The sequence below is a fragment of the Salvelinus namaycush genome, chromosome 18 (genome assembly GCF_016432855.1).
Source record: "Salvelinus namaycush isolate Seneca chromosome 18, SaNama_1.0, whole genome shotgun sequence".
Taxonomy (NCBI): domain Eukaryota; kingdom Metazoa; phylum Chordata; class Actinopteri; order Salmoniformes; family Salmonidae; genus Salvelinus; species Salvelinus namaycush.
Genome location: NC_052324.1, coordinates 16,957,245 through 16,979,746, shown reverse-complemented (window position 1 = coordinate 16,979,746; position 22,502 = coordinate 16,957,245). Strand labels below are relative to the sequence as shown.

Here is a 22,502-nt window from a genome sequence, read left to right as displayed (position 1 = left end):
CTCATGATTTGTGACGACTGCAGTATCTCAGTGATACAGCATGTTGAACCGTTCAGTTATGAGGGCGAGGTACTGCAATAACCCTAAGGATAGTAGAACATGGGATAAATTATAAAGAAACAATTTGCTAAAACACCTGTTAGATAAAATAGCACATTTATTAAGAGACAGCATTTATCAGCAGTTCCTACTTTGTAGATGTTATTTGCAGAGCTAAAACTGAGTAAGATGGGGGGCATCTCAAATTACTCCATCAGTCCACCTGCTGCCTGAAGCCCTCAGGGCTGGGAGAAATCAATAAGGAGAGTAGGATTCCTTATTGGCATTGATCACTCTCACACAAATTCATACATACTCTGTGATTGTGACTGTGTGTGGAGCGCAAGAGTGTATGACTGTTGTCTGTCTGTACCGCAGTGGGGATAATGGGAGAGTGATGCAGCTAAATGTAATTATTGAAGACTTAGGCCTACATATCTATATGACAGCAAGCCGTTGGTTCTTATCCAAGGTGAGCTTATGTAGGGTTAGGATTATTGCACACTGGGACTTTCGTGGACAAAAATAAATAAAAACCATGCAATTAAGTAATGAAAAGCACACAAAAAGGAACCTCAAAGCAGATAATGGTAAAACAAATGTATTCAAACCAAGGCAACAATGACTCAATCAAAACAAAATTACACACAAATAACAGACAAATGCTTTGAAAATAAACCAGTTAAATCATGGTAATTTAAAAAATAAAATAAAACCGATCCTGAGGAAAATGTTAAAGCTACAAATCTTTATTAATCATTCAGCAAATATCTCAAGATTAAACCCCACTTTCTTACTTAAATTATACAATATAAAATGTAAAGAATTCCATACACTGCTAATCACATTTCTCTTCCTGACAGTCAGTGTTTGTCTGGCTGTCATCCCCAGCAGAAAGGCCACAGTCTTCTTTACAATTAACCATTAAAAAATACCTAACACCTCAATAATAACAATAGTTTGATGAAAAAAAACAACCGCTGTCACACTACAATAAGTGTGATATTGTACCGTACAGTATATACACACGCAACTGTGTAGATTTCGATTAGCCAACAAAAAGATTGACATTTTTTTTGTTGCAGTTTTTCAACTAAGGAACAAAAAGGTGCTTCTGATTATTTATGGATTGTTTCTTTTTTATATAAAAAAACAAATAAACCAAACTACTATCAGCTGACTATCAAGTATTGTAACCTCCCCTGGCTGGTTTTCCAGCAGCATGGAACATGGAGGGAAACCTCAGGAGTGAGGGGATTTACAACACCGGGATCATCTATTTGTCAAGTATTCAGCAAGTGTGAAATCAATGACAAGTGTGGAGAGGCTTGGGGAAACATAAGACAAGGCTTGGTAAAAGAGCTACGTTCTTGATACAGAGGCAATTGGAAACACAAATACAATGCAAACATGCAGCTACTGACTTCCAGGCTAACTGTATGGAAGAATATAGGATGTCACTGGGACACCTTAGAGACTAATAACAACAAAATGCTGCGGTCTACTTTAAGGCAAGTTTTAAGACAAGGTATGCTAAAAAATAAATGAGACAAATTGATGAGACAAAAATACTGGCCTAAACTGAACTAATGGAGAGACGGAGAAGAGTAAAAATATTCCCAACAGTGAAACATGCACACACCCATATCTACGCACAGGTGCATAGTGAATAGGCTATAGATCATGATTAAGACTGGTGCAAGCACACTGTTTTTACATCATGTTGATTTGACTAATAGCGCCTCAAATTAGTTCTATAAAGTGTGCAGGCTTAAAAAAAATATATATAAAAAAAAACTTTTCCCTGGGAACAATTTCAAAATCGCAATAAAATATTTCTTAAGGCCACTCAAGCTTTCTGGTCACAGCCAGTTTCAATTTAGCCTACCACTGAAAATCTTGCTTAGCAACAAATGTTTAACATAGAAAGAACTAGTTAACTCATCACTTCACTATGCATGTATACACACACAATTGTTCTTCACATTGTAAGTCCTACATTCATGTTCCAATATTTTTAAAGAATCCAGCAGTATCTCAAAGAGGACATTACATAAATACTAAATTAAATAAAACGCTTAGGCTCTTCCAGTTATTATAACTCCTAATGACACAAATTGTATCGGGATAACTTCTGATGTTTACGTTCTATCTTGACCTAGTACTTAATCATCACTACAGCACCAACAATGTGAGTAAAAAAACTAAATCATATTAATCAGAGTGTTATGAATGGAGGATTACTGAGTTTTATAAAACAAAATTTTACAACACAAAACACTCTTTGGTGAAACAAAAAGGCATGCACAATCATAAAATGAGCAGAAAAGGCAGTGACCATGACAAAGGACTACACTACATGCATCTTTGAGTCAATTTAGACATGTTCCTGATTCAGGACCTGTCCCACTAGAGTATTTGTTAAATGATCAGGTCCCTCACTGTTGGCAATGTAACTCAAATCGCTCAGAACTATTTCACATAACCTTCCAAAGGTGGCCTTTCATCAGCTGCAAACCAAGCCATGTACCGTTAAGTGGAAAACAGAAGTTAGAGGGTTTTATCAATGTGATTAAAAACCAGGTAAACCCTCAAAGGATTCAATTTCTGATAACGTTATAGTCTAGTTGCCTCAAAAGGTACCTTCTAGGACAGATATTTATGCGTGCCAGCACAACAAGTGGACTTCTTACTTGTGATCACATTTGAGGAAACTTGCATCAGCTATATGAAACAGCACAGCATGGGATAGTCCCATTGAGGTACACATGCATTTTTGAAACATTATGCAAGAGAATTGTGAAACCCACCTTGAATGTGATAACACTTCATCAGCAGTCTTATAAAACAGCACATGAAATGTCAATGTGCTGCAAAGAACAGGCTGTAACAGTATGAACTTGTTGAAATTACTGGTATGTTGTCTTCATCAGACTATGGCACATCTTGTATCAAAAGCGAAAGTACATTTTTGCTCTAAAACACCAGCACGTTGGGAGATAATCAAACACAGAAATAAAAAGTCAAAAAGAGCAAGAAAAAACAACATTCTAAAGCCTAACTGATCAAATTGGTAACCATCTCCCCCTAAATTCCACTAACAACACAATCTCTAAAACAAAATATCTTCAAATTTAAATTTTTTAAGAATCTGTCCATTTTCATGATTTCACCTCCTGTTCCATCTCTGACTAAATACTGGGCCTGATTTTTTGTTGATCATAATAGCAGCCTATCTGCATTCCCTTCACTCCAAGCCACACCTCATCCAAATCCATAACAATAAGTGTATCTATAAAGAGGGACAGCCACTAACACTTCAGAACCCCTCAGTATAATCCCAGGCACTTCCTGCCAGACAAGAGAAACCTGGTTTGAAAGTGGGAAATCCTGTCTTATTTCTATGCGATGTGGTAATGTGCCACATGGTGAAAAGGTGTCGGATGTACAACACACACAAACTCTCTCCATTCCCTTTTCTGTGTGTGACCTTAGTCAGTGAGGAAGGCATTTTATTCTGCCGCCTGCCCAGCATTCCAAATTTGTAGTCTCTTTTTTGTCCTCTGTTATCACCATTCTCCCCTTGGATCTTGTGCTCTCTCCCATCTGTATGCTTGCCTTGTGTCTTTGATGTCACTTTGACCCCCCCCCCCCCTTCTTCACAGTCTCTTGTCCTTCATGTCCCCGTTTCCCCCTCGAACTTACGTTCTCACAGCCGACAGAGGCAGAAGAGTGTAGGGATGAACACACCGAACGCCACCAGGATAGGGAACATGAGGCTGCTATTGTCGGCCGCATACGGGTTTGGCGTTCTGGGGCCTGACTGGACCTTGTACTTGGGAGCTGTCGAGGTACTCCTCTTACCACCCTCCTCGCCTACCTCAGTCTCCTCTTCCTCCTCCTCCTCAAGTTCTTCACGTTTCTCCAGTCCAGGGTGAGGCTGGAGTTTTGGTACATCTGAGATGCAGAAAATATAGAGGGGGCTGAGATTATGGGTTTAAAGATAGTGTTAAGTGAAAATAGAAAGGTAATAAAATATTTTGTCATACAGAACTTGAGGACATTGAGGAGAGGTTGTGATGACTTTAGACTGGATTGTGCATACAATTAATTGATTCAGGAGCAAATGAAAAATGTTATTGAAAATGAATGGGATAAAAAAAAGAGCAAATATTCCATAATAATACAACATTCCATTACAATTCTTTAAAGAACTTCAGAATTATAAAGACAACATCTTAGAAAATGCTATTTTTGACTGGCACTGTTGAATATTCTCCTGTTAATAGACTGATGAGGCTCACCGTCTAATGTCCCTTTCATCACGTACAGAGCACAGACCTTGGGGTTGTCATAATAACCCTGAGAAAACACAGGGCAGGTTATCAGTTCCCAGGAGATAAAGCCACGTGTCAAATGAACATTTTGAAAAACACTGTCCTACCATTATTAGTAAAAAAATATTAATGGCATAGAAAAAGCCTAAACAAACACACATTCAGAGTAGTATGTAGGTAATAGTACATTTTGTGCTTGACCGTTTAACTTGGACACTTGGTTTTTTTGATGAGTCAGGAGGAGAGGAAAAAACAATATTCACTGACACACTTCAACTCACCTTGACAAACTCCACAGTGAGCTTGCCGTTGAAGGTGGACACCTCTCCCTGGACACTCAGCTTACCGCGGCGTATGGAGAAAGGCACTATTTCGTCATGAGCTGTACTGTGACCGACCCGCTCAAAGATATCCAGGTCTTTCACCACCACATGGTCATTAAGACGCACATCAAATACCTGTAGAAAGGATCATTTCAGCCAGCCAGATTCGCAACATGAAAATAGCATGGGAGGCCTCCCGAGTGGCGCAGTGCTAGCTGTGCCACTAGAGATTCTCGGTTCGAGTCCAGGCTCTGTCGCAGCTGGCCGCGACCGGGAGACCCATGGGGCGGCGCACAATTGGCCCAGTGTCGTCCGGGTTAGGTGAGGGTTTGGCCGGCAGGGATATCCTTGTCTCATCGTGCACTAGCGACTTCTGTGGCGGGCCGGGCGCAGTACACGCTGACACGGTTGCCAGGTGTACAGTGTTTCCTCCGACACATTGGTGCGGCTGGCTTCCGGGTTGGATGGGCATTGTGTCAAGAAGCAGTGCGGCTTGGTTGGGTTTCGAGGACGCATGGCTCTCGACCTTCGCCTCTCCCGAGTCCGTACGGGAGTTGCAGCGATGAGACAAGACTGTAACTACTACCAATTGGATACCACGAAATTGGGGAGAAAAAGGGGGTGAAAATACAAAATAAAGAAAGAAAATAGCATGGGAAATCCTCAGTCCTAAGTGTACAAGTTTGTAAGAAGTATTTATAGATGACTAATAAATCATTACCTTCCAATAAAACATCTGTTGGAATTTGTCTATTTTGAGACTATCATCATCATCATCTAAGTTGAACAACAATCTTTGCTGCCAAATTAGAATAACATTACCATGACTTACAGTTTACTGGACAGAACTTTGAGATCTAAACAGAAAACATATTATGATGATTTGATTGGATGGCTGTCATACCTTCTGCTGAGACTGGGCAAAGTAGACTTCTGCATACTTCATGACTAGTATATAGTCTCCTTCCTCACGAATCGGCACCTCATAGCCAAAAGTATCCTCATTGTAGCGTTCTGTCTGGTAGAGAACCTGGTCTTCAGGACTAGAACGCAATATGGGCAGACGGACTCCATAATCTGATGCTAGAGGGAAATACAAAGAGTAGATTGTTTACTACGTTGTCGATTTATAAGCAATTCAGTCGCATTTGCACCCAACACTTCTCACATAAGCTTACACAATACAAACCCATTTGCTTACCCATCTACTGGAACAGTAGTGATGCCTGCATACATTTACTTTCTTGTACTGTATTTGCACACAAACGCTGCAAACAAGGCAAATAGTGCATGCATTTTTATGCCTGATAAAGTCATTAAAAAAATGTGAGATGCAAACTTTCTGGCTAACCATGGTTTGGCATGTTCAAATATTAATGACTTATCTGTTCTGGCAAGTTAGCGGCAGATAGCCTAGCGGTTAAGAGTAGCCTAGCGGTTTTTGAAACATGGGACAAACACTTTACATGTTGCATTTATATTTTTGTTCAGTATATTTCCTGACAGACCCATTTGGTCTTTAGTTTTAGTAGAGTGGATGTAAGAAACAATCTGAAACGTCGCTTCTGAGTGAAGTGTTTTTCATCAAATGAATAGATGAACATGCCGTGGAACTAAGCAAAGTGGCTATCATACAACATCAAATATGACGTTTCATCACTGTATCATTTACCTCATACTTTACTTTTAATTAACTACTCATGGTATTAGTTTCCAATTATTACTTTTAAAGACATACATTTCTGAATATCGTTAGTTATCATCACAGTTGGGTTAATTATTCTTCCATGAGGTGCTTCATTTTCGAGCGAGGCACTAGAAAGTAATGCTGACTCTTCATTGGGTTAACCTGGTTAAATTGCGGAAGTCAAAACCATGCATGAGTTGATTAGCTTGAAATATCTTATTTATGAAAAATACACATCTGCAATCACACGATTACCCTCTACCAGAAGAAAATATTTCACTTGCTTTTAGCCAAATAGTTAAACGTGTGGCTAATTTCACACAGATCTAACGTGTAGCTGGCTAGTTAGCTTTTAATTCAATTTAACAGTCACATTTGCAATAGGGAACTGTATCAGTATCATACAAAGTTAGAGGTTAGCTATGAAGCTAATAAGGAAATGACGATTCAGCCATGCCTAGACAGACTCACCTTTCCCAAGCTTTCCTTCCAAAGGATCCTTCTTAAAGTGAATGCCATGCATGTCTGTGTGAGCTTCCCCGCCAGCGTTCACTGCCCAAATAACTCGTTCAGCAAGGTTTGGGCCCCCACCATCCGCCCAACAGTGTTCAGACAGCAGCGACAACACCGCCACGACCAGCCCGGCGACCAGTGGGACTTTTACCCACTGCATTGCCATACACAGCTTGGTACAAGCAGACACACACCAGTTGGCCCAAGGAAGCTGTGTGAGAGAAGGCATCAATAGTTGGTAGCTAGCTAGCATGAATGACAGCACAAAACCCTCCCCAGATAGTCAAATATATTGAGCTAGCTAGCATGTTCGCTCTCTGGCTAAGATTAGCATTGATTGTGAATATGTTGTAGCTGGCAAACGTTCATTAACTAGAATGTACGGTCAACACAGTTTACTCTATATAAAATGTAAAATACTCTTAGATCGAATTGCCTCGTTGGGCTTTACTACATTTAGCTAGCTACAGTAAGTTACCTGTCTAGCTTGTTAGCTATCTCAGCTTGATAGCTGACCTCCTCTAGCTCTCAGCAGCTGTGGCTTGCTGAATACGAAGTTCTTACGTTGAAAAATCCTTGGTGCAACTTGCTTCTATGCCTGTTTCCTGCTAAATGTAAAACCGAATAGTCCACAATCTACACTGCGGCTCTCATTGACAGTAATGGCCGTTTGGTCTTCTCTGCCAAATTTGTATGACTGACGTTGATTTCCATAGAGGCACACACATTGCATGAGGGTGTGAACGAACTGCTGGTTCACTGTACAGGAAGTGGATGACTGAAGAGACACCCAATCACATGGCATTTTTTCTACATATGTATTAAAAGTTTAACATATTCATATAAATGCTTTGGATTCACGAATCACATACAGTTCCCTATAACCGCTGTATATTAACTTTCACTTTCTTTACCAATGAGAGGGTCAAAGTTGATGCGAAAGAGACCGAGCTGAGGTTTGGTTGAAGTGCAACGTTGTTCAGTTGGCAAAATGCGGAAGGTACACACAATTACACCTAATGGGAGTTATTCGTGATTTTATTAATTGTGTGTTCGAAAATAACATTTATAACACATAGATATAATATATAGATAAGAATTCCAATAAAAAAACGTTTGCAGTTCAAATCTGCATATGTATTTTATGCAAATTTGAAGGACGAAAGTGCTCCTGTAAATCGCCCTGGACAGGAGCGTCTGCTACATGGCAAACATTTAAATTTAAATTAAAGTGATATTAATTTCCCCAGATTTCCATAATCACAAAATCGGTAGAAGGAAATGGTCGTGTTCCATGTCGTATTTATTGTAGGTGTGCTGCGTAAATGATCAGATCTCACATTGCTATGCGAAGTGTTTAACTTCTCGAGAACCCCATTAACAAGACACGAAGGTTGCTGTATAAAGCAATGTGGCTCCCGATAAATGTAAAACACTTTCTCAGGCATTTTGGGATCTGATTATCGGCGCAGCGCTACTACAATGAACAATAGCCTGGAACGCAACCGATGTTTGAAATATTGTCCAATCAGAAGAGTCCAACGCAGCGTGCTTGCACTGCACTCTGGGTTTGTCAAAAAAGGCCCTTGCTATCCGGGATCCTTGGGACGTGCCTACCCCCCATTGAAGTTTACATTTCAATTGGTTAGGTAGGAAAGGGATTTATGCAGGGCCCTCCAATCCTGGTCCTATAGAGCTACCGTCCTGTAGGTTTTCACTCCAACCCTAATCTAGCACACCTGATTCTAATAATTGACTGGTTGATAAACAATCAGGTTACTCACATCTACAGGATAGTTCTCCAGGAGCAGGGTTGGAGAGCCCTGGGTTATGGTCAGTGGTGATTTTTAGCATGTTAATCTTGGTGGGGCAAAAAATATATACAAGTGGGATGCATGCTAGCAAATCCACTACACAACACTAAACAATACATTAATTGCACTATACCACTGAGACACCTGGCTATCAGATGATTACATTTCTCAATAACAGGTTATAGGCTACATGTGCACCACCAAGTCAGAACAGTAGGTGAAATTAAGAGGTGAAAATAGACCAAATTATTAGGGTGAGGCACATGGGCTACTAACAGCTTACTACACAACATACACTTAGCATTACTTTCTTAGCTACAGTATACATATCTCCCTGGCATATTACACCATTTATGCAGCAGCATACAAGACCTGTTTGGACTCACCTTGTGCTGTGCTCACTTGAACAGGAAGGTGACGCGGCGGGTCTTTGTGGGCAAATTTTGTCATCAAAGTCTGGCATTCTCTGGATTTATGGTGCTTTCAAGACAACTTGGAACTCTGGGGGGGTTGAATCATGATAACGTCAGTGATCTTCAGGTCGTAGCTCTAGAAAGAAGCCCGAGGTCCCGATCTGGGTCCCGATTTGAGTTCAATGAAAGTTCAAAATGTATTTTCCCAGTCGTAGCTCGTTTTTCCCAGAGTTCCCAGTTGTCTTGAACTCACTAAAGTCAGATTTTGTCTTTCCAAGTTAACAGTTGTTTTGGGCGCGGCACAAATCATGCTTCATTGACAGCATGGCCAATGTTGAATGTTTATAATTCTAAACTAGGAAAAGAGACCATTCATCTTAGACTTGGGACCACACGGCCACTCCACTGAATAGCAGGTTAATGATTGCTTTGCAATGCTTGCAGTTAACCACTGATTCCTTCCAAACCACTCATTGTTGAATTTGCGATTTCCAACTTCTTGTGTAATGTTTATTTCCAATAGCCGTTGAGCACCGATATAATCTATAATTTCTCTTCCTTATTTCTCTTCATATGACAAGGATTAAAAAGGATTTGCCACTAGATTGTTGACTTGATTCATGATGATGACTGCACGATTTTGAAAGTATGATGTAGACATGATCAGTCCAATCAAAGCTACTGTAGATATAATGTGATTTGATGTAATTTTATGTGTGGCCAATGACCTTGATCCTTCATGGATGGGCACTTCTAATGTGACTCTATGGCAGCACCCAAGGGGCTTGAATTTTCAATTTTCAAGCTCTACAGTTTTGAGAATGACACAAATATTAATTTTCACAAAGTCTGCTGCCTCAGTTTGTATGATGGCAATTTGCATATACTCCAGAATGTTATGAAGAGTGATCAGATGAATTGCAATTAATTGCAAAGTCTCTCTTTGCCATGCAAATGAACTGAATCCCCCCAAAACATTTCCATTGCATTTCAGCCCTGCCACAAAAGGACCAGCTGACATGTCAGTGATTCTCTCGTTAACACAGGTGTGAGTGTTGACAAGGCTGGAGATCACTCTGTCATGCTGATTGAGTTCGAATAACAGACTGGAAGCTTCAAAAGGAGGGTGGTGCTTGGAATCATTGTTCTTCCTCTGTCAATCATGGTTACCTGCAAGGAAACACGTGCCGTCATCTTTGCTTTGCACAAAAAGGGCTTCACAGGCAAGGATATTGCTGCCAGTAAGATTGCACCTAAATCAACCATTTATCGGCTCAGCAAGAACTTCAAGGAGAGCGGTTCAATTGTTCTGAAGAAGGCTTCAGGGCGCCCAAGAAAGTCCAACAAGTGCCAGGACCGTCTCCTAAAGTTGATTCAGCTGCGGGATCGGGGCACCACCAGTACAGAGCTTGCTCGGGAATGGCAGCAGGCAGGTGTGAGTGCATCTGCACGCACAGTGAGGCAAAGACCTTTGTAGGATGGCCTGGTGTCAAGAAGGGCAGCAAAGAAGCCACTTCTCTCCAGGAAAAACATCAGGGACAGACTGATATTCTGCAAAAGGTACAGGGATTGGACTGCTGAGGACTGGGGTCATCTGTGCCCTTACAAGCACTTGGGAGAGAACAGTGCTAAGAAAACGGTAAGAATATACAGGACAACAGGTCCTCCACTTCACCCACCCAGTTAAGCTAACCGGAACTGACCATTTTTCTCAATGGTAAACTGCCTGAGTGAGACATTATTTTTCCACCATCTTTGCTCTTGCCAAAGTTTATATATTATATTCCTCAGCTCAGTCACGACTCACAAACTTGGCAGGCATTTCTAATTAATAAACAATTCCATGCTGGTGGGTGGTAACGTTCAAATAAAACCCATCCCTGAAACGAAACGTAGGCTAAAAATTATTTACACGTCATTTCATAGGAAAAGACACAACATTGGCACGACGCGGGCAGTTTCTTTTCAAGCCCAAATATATCATTCTTTGATTTAAGAAAATACTTATTGACTTACATCGTTGTGCAACATCATGGGTAATTGCACAACATCATTACCCAAGTAGGTAATTAGCTAAAATGTTAAAGTTGTCAATTATGAGATTTGAACACTAAACATTTTGGGTTGCTAGACATTCACATTATACGCCCACTCATCCACCCTCCATTTGTTTTTGCCTGGAATGCCCACACCAGTGAAAATCCACTTTTTCAGCTGAAAGACGATGCCCAGAGTTTACCTGTGATGTTGCACAATGATTTAAGTCAATAAGTCATTGTTTTAATCAAAGTATGATATATTTGGGCTTGAAAGGGAAAACCGACACAGTTGCACAACTGAATGCATTCAACAACAATATGGTCTTCCGCATTTAACCCTACCTACCCTTTCTAAAGTCTTCGAAAGCCAAGATAATATACAGATCACTGACCATTTCAAATCCCACCGTACCTTCTCCGCTGCGCAATCCGGTTTCCGAGCTGGTCATGGGTGCACCTCAGCCACGCTCAAGGTACTAAACGATATCATAACCGCCATGATAAAAGACAGTACTGTGCAGCCGTCTTCATCGACCTGGCCAAGGCTTTCGACTCTGTCAATCACCGTATTTTTATCGGCAGACTCAATAGCCTTGGTTTCTCAAATGACTTCCTCGCCTGGTTCACCAACTACTTCGCAGATAGAGTTCAGTGTGTCGAATCAGAGGGCCTGTTGTCCGGACCTCTGACAGTCTCTATGGGGGTACCACAGGGTTCAATTCTCGGGCCGACTCTTTTCTCTGTATATATCAATGATGTCGCTCTTGCTTGATTCCCTGATCCACCTCTACGCAGACGACACCATTCTGTATACATCTGCCCCTTCTTTGGACACTGTGTTAACTAACCTCCAAACGAGCTTCAATGCCATACAACACTCCTTCCGTGGCCTCCAACTGCTCTTAAACGCTAGTAAAACCAAATGCATGCTTTTCAACCGTTCGCTGCCTGCTTCCGCCCGCCCAACTAGCATCACTACTCTGGACGGTTCTGACCTAGAATATGTGGACAACTACAAATACCTAGGTGTCTGGCTAGACTGTAAACTCTCCTTCCAGACTCATATCAAACATCTCCAATCCAAAATCAAATCTAGAATCGGCTTTCTATTTCGCAATAAAGCCTCCTTCACTCACGCTGCCAAACTTACCCTAGTAAAACTGACTATCCTACCGATCCTCGACTTCGGCGATGTCATCTACAAAATAGCTTCCAATACTCTACTCAGCAAACTGGATGCAGTTTATCACAGTGCCATCCGTTTTGTTACCAAAGCCCCTTATACCACCCGCCACTGCGACCTGTATGCTCTAGTCGGCTGGCCCTCGCTACATATTCGTCACCAGACCCACTGGCTCCAGGTAATTTATAAGTTTATGCTAGGTAAGGCTCTGCCTTACCTCAGCTTACTGGTCATGATAACACCCACCTGTAGCATGTGCTCCAGCAGGTATATCTCACTGGTCATCCCCAAAGCCAACACCTCCTTTGGCCGCCTTTCCAGTTCTCTGCTGCCAGTGACTGGAACAAATTGCAAAAATAGCTGAAGCTGGAGACTTATATTTCCCTCACTAACTTTAAACATCAGCTATCTGAGCAGCTAACCGATCGCTGCAGCTGTACATAGTCCATCTGTAAATAGCCCACCCAATCTACCTAACTCATCCCCATATTGTTATTTACTTTTCTGCTCTTTTGCACACCAGTATCACTACTTGCACATCGATCACTCCAGTGTTAATCTGCTAAATTGTAAATACTTCGCTACTATGGCATATTTTTTACCTTACCTCCTCACGCCATTTGCACACACTGTATATAGACTTTCTTTTTTTCCTATTGTGTTTACTGTACGCTTGTTTATTCCTTGTGTAACTCGGTGGTTTGTGTCGCACTGCTTTGCTTTATCTTGGCCAGGTCGCAGTTGTAAATGAGAACTTGTTCTCAACTAGCTTACCTGGTTAAATAAAAGTGAAAAAATGTTTGCTCGCTAACCTAACTTAATTTAAAAAAAATTAAACTAGGCATGTCAGTTAAATGATTTACAATCACGGCCAAACCAAGACGACGCCGAGTCAATCGTGTGCCGCCTTATGGGACTCCCAATCACAGCAGATTGTGATACAGCCTGGATTCGAACCAGGGTGTCTGTAGTGTCACCTCTAACACTGAGATACAGTGCCTTAGACCGCTGCGCCACTCAGGTTAACATTAGCCTACTACATCTAGCTACATATTAAACTTCCATCCTCTCAGGCCATGGGCACAATGTATGGCTAATTTAAGATCGGGCCAATTTTAGCTAGCAAGCCAGCCACCAGAGGACAACGACGTTGCAAAAATTCAAGTTGTTTCTGGCAATTAAGTTTTGCTTTTGATGTCAAGGGAAGCCAATTTGACTTCACAATTTGTTTTGTGTGACAGGACCACTCACAGTTGAGTGCAACACTGAGTGGGTATTATTTTCTACTTTAATAAATTATGAAACAGAGACACAAAATGGTACATTTTTGGGGGGAAGCCTGGTTTACCTTGGCACCCATAAATACACACCACTGCAACTAGGCACTTGACAGTGAGCAATTTGACCAGTCTGTCAAATACATGTGATAGTTGCTTTAATTACCAGAACGTGCTGTTGGACTGAACTATGTTAAGAACACGGCCAACTACAGCAACAATTTTAATTGGCTGATGCAGAACTTGTTCCAGGATAGTCACGGCCGCCTGGTGAAGTTAGCATAGGCCTTTTTATCTGATGGGACCAGCTACAATTTAGCATTCTGTCACATGCAAGTAAATCAATTTAAATTGGCTGATAAACTGTTTAAATTTAAAATGGTTGCAAGTAGGGCACCTATGCTTTAAATAAAAATGCAGAACTAACAAACACTCAAGAGTGCCATTCAATAATTTAATCAGGTTGTCAGTTTTGTTAGCAAAATAAATTGTTCCAGCAAACATGGCACACATTATGCATGAAACAGGATTCATAAACATTCTGTGAATCTACAGTTGTGTTTACATATTTAGTTTCAGATGTTGGTGCTGCTTCCAGATTTGACTTGGCTCAGGAGAGACAGTGGACTTTGGGGTCCAGGTTCTTGTTCTTAGGGTTGTAGGTCGACTGGGCGAAGCAGTTGGTGGCGACACGATCACACTCACACACTGAGATCTGGCACACGTGGCTGGAGGCTGAGGAGTAAGGACACAGGTTTAGGCTCATGATAAACATTAGTAGCAGACAAAGCTGAAACCTCACCTTCACAACAAAACGTCAGTGCATCTGACAATTTCATAGAGCTTGGACAGATTGTATTGTTTATTGCAAATGTCCACAAATTATTTTGTTTCTAGAGTTCAGTTGTTACCTGAACAGGAGACCTGCCCATTAGTGCAAGAGAATCTATACAGATTGATGTAAGGATAATCAATGACGGGACGGCAATCTGGAAGATGCCTGCTCGCTTGATAGCAGTGGTCGTGGACCTCACAACACCTGAGTTAAAGAGGAAAAAGTAAAGAGTTTGAGATAGACACAGGGCTGTTGTGGTGACCATATTACCACCACGAGTCATGAAGGCAGTCAAATTCCACGTGACTGTTTAGTCACGGTAATTACGCTTCTCCAAGCTCTGATGCTGCTGATGGTCGTTAGTAGCCTACTAAACGTGCTAACTGCCTGGTACTCAGCACTATTGTCCCTATAACCACTCTGACATCAAAGCAAATGTATTCGAAATTGAAACATGAGCTCATGTTGCGCAACATTTCAATAGGCTATGCAATTACACGAGAAAACAGAGTAATGGCCTCTACTAAAAAGAGAAGTATCAGCTTTCTATAGGGTAGGCCTACTATATTTATTTTTCAACTTTCCTAATATTAAGCATATTGCTTATCTTTACAACAGGAGTATAGTCTACCTGGCTGGCATGAAAATAAACCACAGGGAAAAGCATCCTCCATTTGCTATTTAAGTACATAGATGACATGTATTTTTTTCCGCTGCCCCCGTCTCGATACAGGTGCATGATAATGGTCCAATCTAAATCAATTTTCACATATACTAAATAATATGTAAAGACAAGATATATATAAAAAAGTATATATTAAATCAAGAAAAGTCTGATGGGTGACAATATTACCGTATCACTTGTGAATGATATATTATCACTTGTGAATGATGCCCAGCATAAGAAACATTTTTTTTTTGCGACTTTTTCGAATCAGTCGCACACGTCATGTAGCCTAGCCAATATGTTTTAATAAGATTTGTATCACAACTAAAGTGGCCAAATAACTTCTTAAGATTAAGCACATTAATCCACTTTACAAGGGGTGTAGAGCCTAACTGGCATACATAAGCAGCGCGTGAGGTTCAAGTTTAGGGAAGATCATTCTCACCATAAAAATGCACCTTTATAATAAAAGCATTACATGCATAATTGCATTTGAGGTCACTTTTGATAATGGTATTTTCGGATAATGGAACATTCATGCTTATAGCCTACCACGATGTGTGCATTGCTGCGTTTATAATGTGAAGAAATAGCCTAATAGTTGATCAATATTTTAAGCTAAATGTTCTGATCTGTTGGGTCAGCCACACTGCGTAAAAAAAGTTGATGGTAGTGGTTGTATTAATTTGGGATCTATCGCATCCCACATCTGTCCCAGTCCCGAGTGGCGCAATGGTCTAAGGCACTGCATCGCAGTGCTAGCTGTGCCACTAGAGATTCTGGGGTCGAGTCCAGGCTCTGTTTAAGGGAGGGTTTGGCCGGCAGGGATGTCCTTGTCCTATCGCGCACTAGCAACTCCGGTGGAGGGCCAGGTGCAGTGCACGCTGACACAGTCACCAGGTGTACGGTGTTTCCTCTGACACATTGGTGTGTCTGGCTTCTGAGTTAAGTGGGCAGTAGATTGACATATGCTAGTGCTTTTTCTGTTCGTTAGGCCTACACATCTTGTTGGCTGACGAAAAGTAAATGTGGACAGTTCTTCCAATATACACCTCAGAATTTGTAAGGACGCACGCAGTTGCATCCCCGATGTGTTTCTTCACTTGTAGCCTGTAAGAAAGACCCGAGTGATGAGCCGTGCAGCACTCAGGCCTGGATTTTTTTAGGGTGCATTACAGCCACAAAGGGGATTCCACCGTGAAATTCTAGGCATTATCACATTTTTGTCAAATTGTGAAAAATGTGACTCATGTAGAGTCTACAGCCTGCGTAAAAAAACAAAGCAGAATGGATGCCTTTCAAGCAACTTCTCTTAAATCATTAGAGGCGCATCATGCAGCTTGTATTAAAAATCAAAACATATAGCCGAACAAATTAAGGTATATTAATAACTCTAAATTAAGCATGTAGATGTTCCAAAGGTCTGCATCAGGGCCTTGTATGCTATGTGTGGAAGCCAAGAGATGCCTAATGTGTTTGTTAATTAACGGTCAATTACTGTGAGACCGACAGTTATTTGCTTGACAATCACTGGCTGACGAAATTGTGACCACCACAGTCGTAATATACACACACAAAAGCCTGGTCATGATGTCCAACATAAGTTGAATGAAATTCAGTTACCCATCCAGCGCATCCCTTGGATTTCCAGTCCCCCCCAAGCCACACCAACAGCCGTAGTTATTATACATGAAGGGGTTGACTTCAGGCTGGGTGCACTTGATCATTCTGGCAAATTGCAGCAGTGAACCATGAGCCACGTAGGCTGGCAGAAGAAAGAGATGAAGCAATCAGTCACACTACTGCACATATTCCTGACATTGAGGTTCCATATAACAGAGTTACCGGGCACAGACGTAAATTCAACATTGGTTCAAGGGGAAAAATCTTCTAATCATAATTAGAACGTGACAGTCTTACCAGTCAGCAGCAACAGGAGGGCGGTTGGATGCATGACAGAGGAAACAAGAGGATACACCAACTTTACCTCTGATGTTGGATGAAGGGAGGCTAAAGAGAACAAGTGATAAGATGAGGGGTTGTGTCATTCAGTCTGGAATCGGAATGACATCTCAGGGTTCAAATACTTTCCTTGGGTGCTAAACTGGTTTACCAAGGATTGCTGCTATCAATAGCCCCATTTATACCTGGTTCTAACATCAGTCCTTTGTCCTGATCATGTCCACGTTCCGATTGTGCCCATATTTTTAGACAGGTGTAGATGATTAGAAGACGCATTGTGATCAGATATTCCTGACCACCTCTGGAGGCAGTCAGATATGCATTGTGTCTGGATATCTTAGGCTGCGTTTACACACGCAGCCCAATTCTGATATTTTTCCACTAATTGGTATTTTGACCAATCACATCAAATCTTTTCACATCAGCTCTTTTTCCGAGCCGATTGGTCAAAAAACCAATTAGTGTCTGTGTAGACCAGTGTTTTCTAACTCCAGTCCTAGAGTAGCCCCAACAGTACACATTTTAGATGTAGCCCTGGACAAGCACATCGGATTCAACTTGTCATCTAATCATCAACCCCACAAGACATGCCACCAGAGGTCTCTTCACACTCCCCAAATCCAGAGCAGATTTTGGGAGGCGCACAGTACTAAATAGAGCCATGACTACATTCCACATCAGGTAACTGATGCAAGCAGTAGAAACAGATTTTTTTATAAACATAAAAGTCTACGTTATGGAACAGCGGGGACTGTGAAAGGACACACAGGTACAGACACACACATGTACATTGTAATATTGTTGTATGGTAGTATCATACATTTTGTGTTGTAGCTATATAGTGGTGTATTCTTTATATGATGTATTGTTGTCTTTTGTTTTGTGTAAGTGCCTTAATGTGTTTGGACCCCAGGAAGAGTAGTGAGGATGGGATCTCTAATAAATACAAAAAATTGTAACCGTTGAGTTTGTCCGGGGCCACAGCAAAAATGTGTGCTATTGGGTTAATCGAGGACTGGTGTTGGGAAACACTGGTGTAGATGCAACCTTACAAATATAGACTGATGGAAACAGTGAACGTTTTAAACCATTTAAATCATCACCACCTGCCCTCTAAAATCATTGGCAAGTAATGCCATTGACTTATGGCATCAATATGTGTCTTTAAAATAATATCTGTTAAATAACTTACATACAGGGAGGGACCAGGATATCTGGTCACAATGTGGATGGATAAGAGACATGTTTTACTATCATGTGTAGATGTAACAGCTATAGTGTATGTGGGCACAATCAGAATGTAGATCAGGACAAAGGACGTATAGTGTAATCTACTCTAGTACAGGTGTTTCCAACCCTGTTCCTGGAGATTAATTAACCTGGTTCAGCTAATTATTAGAATCAGGTGTGCTAGATAAGGGTTGGAGTGTGAACCTACAGGATGGTAGCGCTCCAGGAACAGGGTTGGAGTGAACCTACAGGGTTGGTGTGAAAACCTTCAGGATGGTAGCTCTCCAGGAACAGGGTTGGCGAGCCCTACTCTAGTGTAATATTGCTTTCTTAAAGCAGTCATTGTTAGGGTTAAAATAGCATTTTACTGTATCAAATAAATTACTAATACTCTGGAAGGTAAATTTAGCCTTTCCCCTAACTTTCTTCCAAAGAACACTGTATTCCAGTGTTCTTTGGAAGACAGCTGTGTAAATGACAAAACACATGCTTAAATTCCCACACATTTCCAGTTCATGACTTCAGTCAGCCTTGTACAATGACTTACTGAGTCTCCTGTCTCTATGCATATTATCCTGTCGCTTGAAAAATTGATTGTGATAAAAATGACTTAGACCTGTTAAATAAAACATGTAACCAGTATTGAAATGTGATTCAATGCACCTTTATCACTATACACAGGTCTGTAAGTGTTTATGATAGTGTCTGTTTGTGCAGTAACCTGTGTACAATTGTGTACTTTGCATCCGGCACTCTCTGGTAATCATCCAAAGCCCGCCCCTCAAGGCCATGAGTCTATATAAATTGTGTGCTAGATCATTGATTCTCTTCAACACCAAAATAAGGGCTTCTCACACTGCTGCTGTTAGCCTTCTATCTGCAAGTCTGAGTATTATTAGGTATACTGTATGTTGAGACAGGGCTTTGATGCAGACTTGATGCTTTTCAGTAACAGAGCAGTGTAAAGTATAATGACAGTGTTTTCTTGTAATTCATGTCCAGTTGTCCTGTCATAGTTTCTTCTGAGGAAATATTATTTTAGTTAAGTCAATGTGCACTGCAAGGTATTTGACCCAGTACCTACACAGTACCTCAGTACAGCTGGTTATGTAACATACATTTACATTATGCCACAAGGGCACAACAGTCAGTTTTCTAGAATGAGACCTTGGGTCACCTTCCCATTTCAACCATGCTGCTATACTGTTAAATGTAACTTATTCATTAGAGTTAGTAAAGCAATACTAGTATGTGACCAATTGGTCTCAAAATTATTATTTTTTATATAAAAATGGTCATGTGGATATTTGAACGGTCTGTATGTGGCCCCTCGTGTGTCTCAGTACAGGCGGTGCATGAACCCATCCCATGGGCACTATGGAAGTTCAGGACGATGATTGTACAGCACTTTGAGATATCAGCTGATGTAAGAAGGGCTATATAAATACATTTGATTTGATTGTCTGTGCCAACCCTGACAGCTGGCCTGTGCTGGACTATACCGACACTGGCTGCTACTGTGGGAGGGGCAGCTTGAGCACACCTGTGAATGCACCGGACAGGTATGCAGTCAAAACTTGTATTCTGCAACTAACTTTTTTCGGATGTTCTCATCATCTGCATCTTGTAGATTGGAGAAATCGCTCTTATTTCCCCCTTAAACTTGCCATGCCATTTACCTGTCCTTCTCTCCCCCCCGCAGTGGCTCACCTCCCTGCTTTCTGTTAGTACTGTACTAGCATGTGCTTCTCTTGAAATCAATAACTGTCATGATCCAATATGTGCCTCTGTTGGTTATTGGTCGGTTTCAAATCTCCCTTGCTATTCATATTCACCCACAAATACCTGAAAAATATCTGATGAAAATAACTCCAAGAAAGTTGTTAAATTCTGACATACCAAGCTTTAATCAAACATTCTATGACTAATCTTATGTTATGCACTGTGTGCTTCTTCTGCTCAGCAGTCTGGTACAATCCCATGCCATAATGTGTGATGTTTATATACAGTCACTGAAAGAAATACATCCTGTACCCTGAGAATGTCATGTTATCAGGGAAGCAGCACTGGCATAGCTTACAGCGCATGGCAAACATGGGTCTACTGTTCATAATTTCCTGTTTGCATCAGATGTAAATGTACTTCATGGTGCAGTTGGCATCATTCCAAAGCTTGTGTTGTTCATATGGACCTTTAGCCCACAGACCCTGACTGCCTTACCAGCTCATCCTCACAGTTAGGAACAAGCAGCTGTGCTCCCAGCTCCATACATTTTTCCTCTGCACTGTTCCAGCTGAGTTTCCTTTTTGATGCCGGGTAGCAACTACCCTGGAAGGACCACCAGTCTTCACTACAAGTCCCTGAGGACAGAGGTCAGGGGGTCATGCTGGGTAAAACTCAATGTTTTGTACGATGGCTAGGGATGGTCTATTATCTACCAATAAGTTAATTACCTCACTGGAATCTCAAATTCATCATAATTGACATGGTTGATAGTAGCTGGGTCTGAAAGGGACGGGAGGAGAGTGAATGAAGGAAGGAGAGAGATTATGAACAAGCATCTACAATGTTATCAGTGCTTGACTTCACTTGGTGGTTAATCTAAATAGTTATTACTTCAGGTATTTTCTCTATACATTATTAATCTCCTCATACAGTCTCTTCAAACTTTTAGTTAGCTCTATACTCCAGCGTTTTGTATTTGAGATCAAATGTTTGCGGCAACAGTACAGACGGTCACCTTTATCTGAGGGTTTTTTCATATGTTTGACCGTTTTAGAAATGAAACTAATTCACTTAATGTATTAAAGTTGTCAAACGTTTATTGTTTGGTCCCATATTCCTAGCACGCAGTGACTACAACCTTGTGACTCTGCAAACTTGTTGGATGCATTTACAGCTTGCTTGTTTCAGATTATGTTTTGCCTTATAGGAACTGATTGGTTAATGATGACTGGAATAATAATTTCTTTTTTTTTCTTTCTCGTTCAAATATTTTTTATTGAGCACACACAAGAATGGTGTATAGGTATAAGAAAGGTATACAATTCTTATCTAAACATAAAAGAGCAGACAGAAACAAAAAGACCCAGAGTTCTGGGTACAAAACAAATATTACAAAACAAGACATACAGAACAAGGACAGGTAGAAAGAAAGAGGGTAGGTGTCACCCCCCACTTATTCCCCCCCTTTATCCCTCCCCCACTTCTTCCCCCCCCCCCCTTATCCCTTCCCCTTATTCCCCTCCCGACTGCTCGGGTGGCGGTGCCAGCACATGCTGCCCAAAGGTGGATTCAAATATTACAATTGAGAGTGCGTTAAGTACAAATTCACAGCGCCGAATGGTCCAAGTAAGAGAGGAAAGGCTGCCAGATTTGATCAAATGTTGATAATTTATTGTTCAGAATATATCTAATTCTTTCTAAGTGTACAGTGTTTGCCAATTCGCTGAGCCATAATTTGGTAGTGGGCGCTTCCCTCTTTTTCCAAAACACAATTATTTTTTTTGCCGAAATGAGACTGTAAGAGATTAGTTGTTTTTGAGGGTTGGTTAATCCGTTTAGGGAATCAGACACTCCCAGGATTATTAGAAGCGGGTCTGGGTCAATTGAAGTCTCCAGAACTTCAGAGAGGATCCTAAAAATTCCACACCAGTAACCATACAAGCTAGAGCATAGGGCAAAGCAGTGGAGTAGTGTACCCTGTGCAGCCTGACATTTATCACACATAGGGGATGTATCAGGAAATATCCTATGCAGTTTGGTTTTGGAATAGTGTAATCTGTGTAATACCTTGAATTGTATGAGACGATGTCTGGAGTTAATGGAGCAGGTGTGGATATACTCCAAGCTATCTTCCCAGTCTGCCACCGAAATGTCAGTCCCTAGTTCTTCCTCCCATTTTGCCTTAATGGCATCTGTAGAAGGTGTGCTAACAGATTGAAAAGCATCATATAAACGAGATATCAGTTTGTCTGAGGTGGGGGATGTTTTTATGCATCCGTCAAACATGGAAGGCTTAGCGTTCCCAAATGTTGGGAGGTGTTTTCTAACAGTCTCTGATTTGTAGGTATCTGAAAAAGTTACTTCTGGGAAGATTATAAGTTTCCCTCAGCAACTCAAAGGAAGCAAAGGTCCCTTCTATATATAAATCCCCTATGGTACTTATCCCCAACTCTCCCCA

General features: G+C 41.1%; 2 protein-coding genes across 2 annotated transcripts; both read right to left on the bottom strand.

The window, feature by feature from the left end:
• Positions 1–624: 624 nt before the first annotated feature.
• Positions 625–7,655, bottom strand: LOC120063171 (malectin-like). The gene is made up of 6 exons (XM_039013371.1): positions 7,378–7,655; positions 6,858–7,110; positions 5,604–5,782; positions 4,658–4,834; positions 4,344–4,401; positions 625–3,996 (listed from the first exon to the last, which is right to left on the bottom strand). Exons 2-6 carry the CDS (start codon positions 7,063–7,065, stop codon positions 3,749–3,751), a joined length of 870 nt encoding a protein of 289 aa, XP_038869299.1. The 5' UTR covers positions 7,066–7,110; positions 7,378–7,655; the 3' UTR covers positions 625–3,748.
• A 6,454-nt stretch (positions 7,656–14,109) lies between these two features.
• Positions 14,110–16,885, bottom strand: LOC120062717 (phospholipase A2-like). The gene is made up of 3 exons (XM_039012777.1): positions 16,751–16,885; positions 14,537–14,664; positions 14,110–14,360 (listed from the first exon to the last, which is right to left on the bottom strand). The coding sequence occupies exons 1-3, from the start codon at positions 16,852–16,854 to the stop codon at positions 14,236–14,238; spliced, it is 357 nt and encodes a 118-aa protein (XP_038868705.1). The 5' UTR covers positions 16,855–16,885; the 3' UTR covers positions 14,110–14,235.
• Positions 16,886–22,502: the final 5,617 nt, after the last annotated feature.